We start from the raw sequence: 11,402 nt of genomic DNA on the forward strand, positions 1-11,402 counted from the left end.
GTTATATCGGGGTAGAGGTGTACTTTCATGTACATATGGCATTTGAGTTCAGGAATTTATAACTATTCAGTCTGGAACACTCTTGAGGAGAAGAAAAAATCTAAAATCTAGGTGTGTTCATAATTAGAGAAGTCGGTCTCTAAATTAGCTATTTTTAAGACAGCAGTGCATGGGGCTTCTGAGAGTGATGGCTCTGGGAGCCTCTGTTTTCGCATGTTCAGTTTAACACCTCAGTTGTGTCTAATTTTCTGAAAGTTGGTGCTTTTTAAAACTAAGCCCTTTTAAGGTGTCTCAAGTGGGGCACTCAAAATTAAGGCATCAATATTACTAGACACGTTTGAAAATGTAGACCACGGTATCTAGATGTGTGCTATTTGGTAAAGTTTGCCAAGTTAGAATATTTAGCACAACAGTGTGCAAGCTTGCAGAGGGGAGAGGATTCAGGAGTAAATAATTTATTTTTTAAAAGCAAGATAAAGCTGAAATATTTCAATATGTTTGTAGGGGAGGAGTCGAGAGTAGCATGCATGCATGCACACACAGTGCACTCAAGTACATTGTCCCAGCATGCACTTACACTAAAATATGCCAAGGCTGGGCTTCAGAAGTGCTCTTAAGCTGTAGCTGCTGGGCTTTGTGATGAGGCTTTCAAAAAACAAAAGGTAGGGATTTGCAGGGAGGCAGATTATTATCTATTATTTGTATTCCTGTAGTGTCTAGGAACCCTAGTCCTAGACCAGGACCCCATTATGCTATGAACTGAAGGGTCAAACAGAGTCTGAAATTTGGTGTTTTGTTTACTCTATTAATCGTGACCATTGCCTTTTGTGTATTGTTTTGCTTGTACTATACAATAAATAACTAGTTTCAGACACCCCTGGGTATCTTGGCTTTTGTTGTCGTCAATGAACAAACTTAGTCATTTTAACCAATCGTGTGTTTCCAGAACTAGAGTCTGCCATATTTGTGACAAAAGCAAGTTGATGATACCTGAACAAAATATTGTCCCTTTGAATTACACTCTTGAGAGTAAAAGTGCTTGAAAGTGCATGATCACATCTCCTGTAACTTTGAAGGAGAGAAGAAGGAATCTCCTTATGCTCAAAACTGGTTTAAACAAGATAAAATCACTAGGGATAAACACCATTGGAATGTCTGACCTCAGGAAAACAACTTAATGGAAAAAGGTCAGAATGATCAGAAGGGGTAGCCCCATGAATAAGCTCTAGCGGTATGTCCAAAATGCAATCTGAGGTGTGATTGCAGCTTGGGAAGACATACCCACACTAGCATGGCTAAAGATAGCAGTGTAGATATGGGGGCAGTTGCATCAGTGTGTGTTATAAAAGTATGCCAGGAATCCTGGCTATGTACACACGTTGCTAACCTGTGCTGAAGCCCATGTTCCTGCATGTACAGTGTTATTTTTAGCTGTGCTAGTGCAGGAATGTCTACCCATGCTGCAATTACACTGCCAATTGCAGTGTGGACATATACCCTAAAATGAAGTAGACTAGATGATGAAGATAGTGATAAAAGAAAAAAATGAGTATGTCCTAGAATAACACTGATTTAAATACAATCCACCCAACCAAGTTTCTTGGTTACATGAAGGTTTTTTTTTAGCTACTTGGGAAATAGTAACTCTGGTCTTGCAGTGGTTACAATGATGATAAGAGAAGTTTATATATTACTGAACATCCTGATAAACCTATGATAGTGTGGAATACATATGATATATTCATTACAGTCAGTTGTCCAGTTCTTACTGCAGCTATAGAAATTCCCATGGTATTGGATTCCTCCAGGATGGAGACATCTATAAGACTGTGCCTTGGTATATGTGGTGAGGCCACACTTTGCTCTCAAAGATAATTGCTAATGGTTCCAAGATTGCTTCAGCTAGTTACTTAAATACCCTAGTGTAAATTTTGTCAGGCTCTGCCAATTTGAATATATCTCATTATTTAAATATTCTTTAACTTGTTCTTTCCCTAACCTAGCTTGTGTTCCTTCCCCTAATTGTTTTAAGCATCTTGTCACAATTTACCACTGACCCATGTTCAACTGCTGGCCATTTTAGTGAAGACTGAAGCAAAGTTAGGCATTAACTTCTCAGCCTTCTTAATGTCATCTGTTGTTATTTCTACTTCCCTGCTAAGTAGTTGACCTACACTTTCCTTTGCCTTTCTCTTGCTTTAATTTATTTATAGAACCTCTTCTTATAGCCTATTTTGTCTCTTTCTAGGTGTAACTCATCAAATGCCTTAGCCTTTCAGATTTTCTCCCTACAGGCTTGTGCTATTCTTTTGTACTCATCCTCAGCAAGTTGGTCATGTTTCCACTTTTTGTAGGATTCCTTTTTGGTTTTCAGCTCATTAAAGGGCTCATGATGGAGCCATGTCAGTTTCTCACTATTCTTTGTATCTTTCCTTCACATCAGGATGCTTTGCTGTTGCACTTTTAATTTGTCTCTTTGAGAAACTGCCAGCTCTTCTGAACTCCTTTCCCCCTTAGATTTTCTTCCCAGGGGACCTTACCTACCAGTTCTCTGAGTTAGTTAAAGTTTGCTTTTTTTGAAGTCCATTGTCCTTTTTCTGCAGTTCTCATTCCTTTGTTTCCTTAGAATAACCAAATCTATCGTTTGATGATCACTTTCACCCTTCTACCTTGAGATTCCCAACCAATTCCTGATTGTTATTCAGTTTCAAGTCTGAAATGGTTGCCCAGCAGTTACTTTCTTCAGCTTCTGAAGTGAGAAATTGTCCCCAGTACATTCCAAGAACTTTATAGGAGATTTTGCGTTTTACCATGTTACTTTCCCAACAGATGTTTGAGTAGTTAAATTCCTCCATTACTTCTGTTTTGGATATTTCTGTTGTTTTTTCTCTAAATGCCTCGTCTACCTCCTCATCCTGATTTAGTGGTCTGTAGTAGACCCCCCCCCCCAGCAGGGGCGGCTCCAGGCACCAGCCGGTCACTCTGAGGGCAGCAGTCAGGCGGCCTTCGGCGGCATGCCTGTGGGAGGTCCACCGGTCCCGCGGTTTCGGTGGCAATTCGGCAGCAGGTACGCCGAAGCTGCGGGACCAGCAGATCACCTGCAGAAACGACGCCGAATCCGCGTGACCGCGGACCGCCCGCAGGCATGCCGCTGAAGGCCGCCTGACTGCCATGCTTGGGGTGGCAAAAAACATAGAGCCGCCCCTGCCCCCAGTATGACATTGCTCCATGGTTTTTTCCCTCTTTTATCTTCACCCAGAGATTTTCTACTGGTCTGCCTGTCACCTCCTTGTGGACCTCAGTACAAGTGTAAATATTCTTGATGTATAATGTATAACTAGCTAGGGACATAAAAAGAAACAAGAAAACATTCTACAAATACATTAGAAGCAAGAGGAAAACCAATGACAGAGTAGGCCTGTTACTAAATGAGGGGGGAAAGACAATAACAGAAAATGTGGAAATGGCAGAGGTGCTTAATGACTTATAGACTCATAGACTTTAAGGTCAGAAGGGACCATTATGATCATCTAGTCTGACCTCCTGCATGATGCAGGCCACAAAAGCTGACCCACCCACTCTTTGAATAATTCTCTCCCTTGACTCAGCTGTTGAAGTCCCCAAGAAGGTTAATGGTGATTGGACGTCTAACATAGCGAATGCCAGTGAAAATGAGGTAGGATCAAAGCCTAAAATAGGGAAAGAACAAGTCAAAAATTACTTCGACAAGTTAGATGTCTTCAGATCACCAGGGCCTGATTAAATGCATCCTAGAATACTCAAAGAGCTGACTGAGGAGATATCTGAACCATTAGCAATTATCTTTGAAAAGTCATGGAAGACGGGAGACATTCCAGAAGACTGGAAATGGGCAAATATAGTTCCCATCTATAAAAAAGGAAATAAGGACAACTTGGGGAATTACAGACCAGTCAGCTTAACTTCTGTACCCAGAAAGATAATGGAGCAAATAATTAAGCAATCAATTAGCAAACACCTAGAAGATAATAAGGTGATAAATAACAGTCAGCATGGATTTGTCAAGAACAAATCATGTCAAACGAATCTGATAGCTTTTTTTGACAGGGTAACAAGCCTTGTGGATAGAGGGGAAGCGGTAGATGTATATCTTGACTTTAGTACGGCTTTTGATACTGTCTTGCATGACCTCCTCATAAACAATCTAGGAAAATACAACCTAGATGGAGCTACTATAAGATGGGTGCATAACTGCTTGGAAAATCATTCCCAGAGAGTAGTTATCAGTGGTTCACAGTCATGCTGGAAGGGCATAACGAGTGGAGTCCTGCAGGGATCGGTTCTGGGTCCGGTTCTGTTCAATATCTTCATCAGTGATTTAGATAATGGCATAGAGAGTACACTTATAAAGTTTGCAGACGATACCAAGCTGGGAGGGCTTGCAAGTGCTTTGGAGGACAGGATTAAAATTCAAAATGATCTGGACAAACTGGAGAAATGGTTTGAAGTAAATAGGATGAAATTCAATAAGGACACATGCAAAGTACTCCACTTAGGAAAGAACAATCAGTTGCACACATACAAAATGGGAAATGACTGCCTAGGAAGGAGTACTGCAGAAAGGGATCCGGGGGTCATAGTGGATCACAAGCTAAATATGAGTCAACCGTGTAATGCTGTTGCAAAAAAACCCACAAACATAATTCTGGGATTTATTAGCAGGAATACTGTAAGCAAGACATGAGAAGTAATTCTTCCGCTCTACTCCGCGCTGATTAGGCCTCAACTGGAGTATTGTGTCCAGTTCTGGGTGCCACATTTCAGGAAAGATGTGAACAAATTGGAGAAAGTCCAGAGAAGAGCAACAAAAATGATTAAAGGTCTAGAAAACATGACATATGAGGGAAGATTGAAAAAATTGGGTTTGTTTAGTCTGGAGAAGAGAAGACTGAGAAGGGACATGATAACAGTTTTTAAGTACATAAAAGGTTGTTACAAGGAGGAGGGAGAAAAATTGTTCCTCTTAACCTCTGAGGCTAGGACAAGAAGCAATGTGCTTAAATTGCAGCAAGGGCAGTTTAGGTTGGACATTAGGAAAAACTTCCTAACTGTGAGAGTGGTTAAGCACTAGAATAAATTGCCCAGGGAGGTTGTGGAATCTCCATCATTAGGGATTTTTAAGAGCAGATTGGACAAACACCTGTCAGGGGTGGTCTAGATAATACTTAGTCTTGCCTTGAGTGCGGGAGACTGGACTAGATGACCTCTCGAGGTCCCTTCCAGTTCTATGATTCTATTATGCAACACCACCTCCTTTCTTTGTTACACTTTTTCTAAAAGCTAGTCTAGCAGGTGCTCCACAGTGGAGTAACCTGCACTGATATATAGGGATTCACAGCAAGTTAAACAACAGAAACTCATTATAGCAATAGTATAAATTGACATGTCTCTGGAACATGAAAATGAAATGAACAAAAAATGGGACCACTAGCCATTGTAATTTTATCCCAAATAGTGTGACCAAATGCCAATTTTATATGTGTAAATGTCAAAACAGTAACTGGAAATTTACAAACCTATTTGCTTATTTCTCCATGTTTTTTTTTTTTATGAAGATTCCACCCCTTCCCCCCCCCCCCCCCCCGCAGTAAATCTATTAATAATGTTTAAGAATTTTGCTGGGGGGAAGTCCTACAATATTTCCTAAATACTACTCTCTAATCTATGTGTTCTGTTTTTCCCCAAACAGAGCCCAGTCCAGTTTTTGACATCGAGTCCACAAGTATCGGCACAGAACAAGTGACCTTAACGTGGGAAAACAATGACACTGCTGCTCCTAATTACACATATGTGATATACATTGATGGGAATGGAATTTCTCCTACTCGGAACCAAACCTCCCAAAACAAAAGTGCTTTAATTGTGGGATTACAGCCTGGTACCCTTTATAACTTCACAATAGTTCCACTAGCAGCGGATAACATGACTAAAGGAGACTCAAAAGTCATACGCATCTATACAAGTAAGCAATAGAAATACATAGTACATGTTGCTTACAATTAAATGCAGGCACTCTTTCTTTCCTCGATTACCCCTACACTTGAAAAGGGTAAAGAGGCAGGTGGGGCACTAGATGGGTAGCACAGAGACACCTATGCCAGTTCAATCCCCCCAGGAGTTTCCATAAGCCTGGGAGATCAAAAATGCCCCATTAAGAGCGCTTTCCAGGTGCTGTGCACTGCGTGAGCACTGCAAAACTCGTAGAAGAGGCGCTGAAGATCTGTCCCAGTCTCTCTTTCTCTCTCTCACACACACACACACACACACACACACACATTTACATTCTGAATTTTCTTGTGAATATTTCACGTTTTTATCTAGGCAGGTCTTAGTGATGAGGTGTTAATGTTTTCCACACACACAATATGTGAGCACCCCAAAGTACATTATTGTGTAGATTGTCAAAAAAATATATTTGTTTTTGTTTTCTTTTACTTCAGTCAGTAGAAAGAATTAATGAAGTTGATTAAATAGATCCTTTCTCTGGACAGGTAGCCCAACTAGTGTTTATCGCCAATGGATTTTTTATGTTTGTTAACTTATAGCTAGCTGACAAGGTTCTCCTATATCTTTGTATGTTGTTGGAAAGTCCGTGATTTGTCAAATACCATTTGCAAGGCAGTTTTTCATGCCTCCTGTGTTTCTCCCCACGTTGATGTTAGGATATCTCAGAATGTATCAAGTCACAGTGATAATGGGAATGGCTCCTGGAACCCATGTAACTGGAACACTTAAAATACCATGATCTGTACATGAAGTTGAGGAACACAGGCCAGATTTACTAAGGTATTCAGGTACCTCCTGGGGCAAAGAGGTGCCAGGTGGAATTTACAAAAGCCTCTGAACAGGCTAGGAGCCTAGTTCCCAACGGGTTGCATTCCCAGTTAAGCACTTTAGTAAATCTCACTGTGATAGTCTTCTGGATTTCCCGGAATTATGAGTTAGTGTGTTACCCCCTCAGTCTCTGCAAGTGAGTTTTGCTACTACTAAGCTGTGTGACGATTTCCTAACACACCAGCTTGTCTGCATTGCCAGCAAACTCTTTTGGTCTGCCAGTCCAAACATTGCTGGGCAGTCTGTTAAGTTTGTTTTTTAGAAGTCCACTGTCCTTTTTCTGCTGCTCTCTCCTTCCTTTCCTTACAATCATGAAATCTATAATTTGAAGATCAGTTTCGCTCTTCTAACTTCAGATTCCCAACCAATTCCTCCTTGTTGTTCAGTCACGAGTCTAAAATGGTTGCCCCGCCCCCAGTTACTTCCGTCAGCTTCTGAAATGAAAAATTGTCCCCATACAGTCCAAGAATTTATAGGAGATTTAGTGTTTTGCCATGTTACTGCCAACAGATGTCTCAATAGTTAGTCCTCCATTACTTCTCTTTTGGATATTTCTCTTGTTTTTTCTAGAAATGCCTTGTCTACCTCCTTATTCTGATTTAGTGGTCTATAGCATAACATTGCCCCTATTTTTTCCCCAATCTTTTTTCTTCACCTAGACACTTTCTACTGGTCTGCCTGTCACCTCCTTCTGGACCTCAGTCCAAGTGTAAATATTCTTGATGTACAATGCAATACCCCCTCCTTTTTTGTTGTTGTTGTTACGCTGTATGTACAAGCTAGTCTAGCAGGTCCTCCACAGTGGACTAACCTGCTCTGATATACACAGATGCACAGCAGGCTAAACAACAGAAACTCATTACAGCAGTAGAATAAATTGACATGTCTCTGGAACTTGAAAAATGAAAGAACAAAAAATGGGCCCATCAGCACAATGAACCCATAATAATTTTATCCCACACTGTGTGACAAATGCCAATTTGGTTTTTGGTTCTTGAAAATTTACAAATCTCTTTGCTTTATTGTTTAACAGTGATTCTGCAAGTTAACTATGTTGCATTTAAAAAGCAGTTTCTTGTTTCCAATTCTAATATGTTCCTTTTTAATTTCATCACATGCCCTCTTGTCCCATACCATGGAAAGGATAAATAAATACATTTCATGCCATAGCAATAATAATAATAAATTCCCTGACACCCTGTTAGACTACAATGCTGTGACTAATGTATAAAATGGATAAGAAGCCAAATGATGCATTGTAGCTGCCTTATGAGTATTATGAATTAGGAAATGGAGAGAGGTACATTATATTGCCAAATACAAGCACTATTTTTTTTCTTAGATCCCGTGTTTCTTTTTTGGAAAGTAGTCCTGTTCTGGTATCAATAACTGTATTTTTATTCCAACAGCTCCCAGTTCAGTTTTTAACATTCAACTTACAAGTCTTGGTACAAGAGAATTAAATTTAACCTGCAAAATGATGATATTGCTGCTTCTCAGTGCACCTATAGGATCATCGTCATTCCGGAAAATGACACTTTTCATGCTACAAACCAAACATTCCAAACCACACATGTTGTAGTTAAATGATTAGAGCCTGGTGCTTTCTATACATTTGAAATATATCCTTTAGCAGCAGATAATAAGACTGAAGGACACCCAAACAGAACAAGCACATATACAAGCACCTATATTGGAAATGCCCATTTTTTAAAAAAATGTACATTTTCCCCCAGTATATCTATTAATAATGTTTAAGAATTTTGCTGGGGGGAGGCCCTACAAGTTTTCCTAAATACTACTCTCTCTATAAAAATCTATGTGTTCTGTTTTTCCCCAAACAGAGCCCAGTCCAGTTTTTGACATAGAGCCCACAAATATCGGCACAGAACAAGTGACCTTAATGTGGAAAAACAATGACACTGCTGCTCCTCTTTACACATATGTGATATACACTGATGGGAATGGAATTTCTCCTATTCGGAGTCAAATCTCCCAAAACAAAAGTGCTGTAATTGTGGGATTACAGCCTGGTACCCCTTATAACTTCACAATAGTTCCACTAGCAGCGGATAATACAACCACAGGAGACTCAAAAGTCCTACGCATCTATACAAGTAAATAATAGAAATACATAGTATATGTTATTTACAATTGAATGCAGGCACTCTTTCTTTCCTCTCTTACCGCTCCCTCCCCCCAATGTACATATATTTGTTTATGTAATAAAAATACTCCATATTGTCATCTTGCCTCCTCTTATGTGCTCCAGCCTTTACATTTCTGTTAGAATAAAAGTTTGGCTGTGCAACCATGTGAGATCATCAAATCACTGATTGGAAATTAGCTCATTTTTCATTCTGAATCTTTCAGACGTGGAACCAGTGTCCTATTCACCAGGGCCCCATTACTGGCATCTGGCCAAGCTCTGCTCAGCACAAACCTAAATCGTACTAGTGCTCAGAGTATACCTAAAACTGGAGCTGGGGTGTGTGATTTCCAGATCAAGGAGACATGCTTGCATGCTAAAAGCAGAGTGTAGCCCTGGTGGTGAGAGCAGCGGGATGGGCTAGCTGTCGTGAGTATGTGCCTATGGTCTTCGATGGGCATGTACTCAGGGTGGCTAGGCCATTCCTCCACCTGTGCTGCCATGGCTACACACTTTTATTTAGTGTGTTAGCTCAATGAGAGCTAGCACACACATGTCTTCTTGAGCTGGGAATTACACTTCCAGCTCACAGTGTAGACATCCTCTAAGACACGTCTCTGTTCTTCTAATGCTGAGGCTGGTGGAGTCCAGTTCAGCTCCACCATAACCTAGAGCAACCTAAGGGTTGTGCTAAGGGCAAGATTTTTCAAAGGTATTCAGGCACCTAAAGATGCAGATAGGTGCCTAATGGGATTTTATAATGCACCTTAGCTGCATCTTTAGGTGTCTAAATACCTTTGAACATCTAGCCCTAAATCCCTCTGGCAGTAATGGCCCCTATGAAACACTTTACCAGCTGGGGATCACTCGAGTGCAAGACCTCTGTTATATCCCTACAGTTGAAAGGGGTAAGGGGGCAGGTAGGGCACTGGATGGTAGAGCGCTTTCCAGGTGCTGTGCACTGCGTGAGCACTGCAATACTGGTAGGAGGGGAGCTGAAGATCTGTCCCAGTCTCACATATTTACATTCTGAATTTTCTTGTGAATATTTCACAGGTTTTTATCTAGTTGGGTCTTAGTGATGAAGTGTTATTGGTTTCCACACGAATAATAATCTACAAAATTGTGTAGATTGGCAAAAAAAATAGTTTGTTTGTTTTGTTTTTCTTCTAGCAATAGAAAGAATCAATAAACTCGTAACTGATTTAACCTCAAAGAGACCCTTTCTCCCTGACAGGTAGCCCACCTAGTGTTTCTCTCCAATGGATTAACTGCATTTTGTTGTGTCTCTTAACTTGTAACTAACTGACATGGTTCTCTTGTACTTTTGTATGTTGTTGGAAAGTCTATGCTTTGTCAAATACTAATTGTAAGACAGTTTTTCATGCCTCCTGTATTTCTCCCTACTTTTGGTGTTAGGATAGTTTAGAATTTATCAGTCACAGTGACAATGGGAATGTTTCCTGGAACCCCTGTAACTGGAAAACTTAAAATACTATGGTCTGTATATGAAGCCAAGAAACACAGGACCAGATTTATTAATGTATTCAGATACTTGTAGGGGCAAAGAACATACGAACGGGTCAGACCAAAGGTCCATCTAGCCCAGTAACTTGTATTCTAACAATGGCCAATGCCAGGTGCCCCAGAGGGAATGAACAGAACAGGTAATCATCAAGTTTCCTGTCACCCATTCCCAGCTTCTGGCAAACAGAGGCTAGGGACACCATCCCTGCCAATCCTGGCTAATAGCCATTGATGGACCTATCCTCCATGAATTTATCCAGTTCTTTTTTGAATCCTGTTATAGTCTTGGCCTTCACAACATCCTCTGGCAAGGAGTTCGACAGGTTGACTATGCCTGCTGGGAAAAAATATTTCCTCTTGTTTGTTTTAAACCTGCTGTCTATTAATTTCATTTGGAGACCCCCACTTCTTGTGTTATGAGAAGGAGTAAATAACACTTCCTTATTTACTTTTTCCACACCAGTCATGATTTTAGAGACCTCTATCATAGCCCTCCCTAGTTGTCTTTTTTCCACGCTGAAAAGTCCCAGTCTTATTAATCTCTCCTCATGTGGCAGAAGCTCCTTACCCCTAATCATTTTTGTTGCCCTTTTCTAAACCTTTTCAAATTTCAATATATCTTTTTTGAGATGGGGCGACCACATCTGCATGGAGTATTCAAGAAGTGAGCGTACCATGGATTTATATAGAGGCAATATGATATTTTCTGTCTTATTGTCTATCCCTTTCTTAATGATTTCCAACATTCTGTTCACTTTTTTGACTGACGCTGCACATTGAATAGAAGTTTTCAGAGAACTATCTCATGCTTTAATTTTAAGTGAATGTGTGCTCCTGAAAGTTGCAGAATTGA

General features: G+C 40.4%; 1 protein-coding gene across 1 annotated transcript in view; it reads left to right on the top strand.

The window, feature by feature from the left end:
* LOC112106134 (receptor-type tyrosine-protein phosphatase eta) overlaps positions 1 to 11,402 on the top strand; it is a 142,361-nt gene that overhangs the window by 86,881 nt on the left and 44,078 nt on the right. Inside the window, exons 4-5 of the mRNA XM_029913587.1 lie at positions 5,729 to 6,001; positions 8,718 to 8,990. Coding sequence (XP_029769447.1) covers positions 5,729 to 6,001; positions 8,718 to 8,990 — 546 coding nt within the window. The remainder of the gene's footprint in view (positions 1 to 5,728; positions 6,002 to 8,717; positions 8,991 to 11,402) is intronic.

Source organism: Terrapene carolina, unplaced genomic scaffold, assembly GCF_002925995.2.
Source record: "Terrapene carolina triunguis isolate 2854851 unplaced genomic scaffold, T_m_triunguis-2.0 Scaffold715, whole genome shotgun sequence".
In the NCBI taxonomy this organism is placed as follows: Eukaryota; Metazoa; Chordata; order Testudines; family Emydidae; genus Terrapene; species Terrapene triunguis.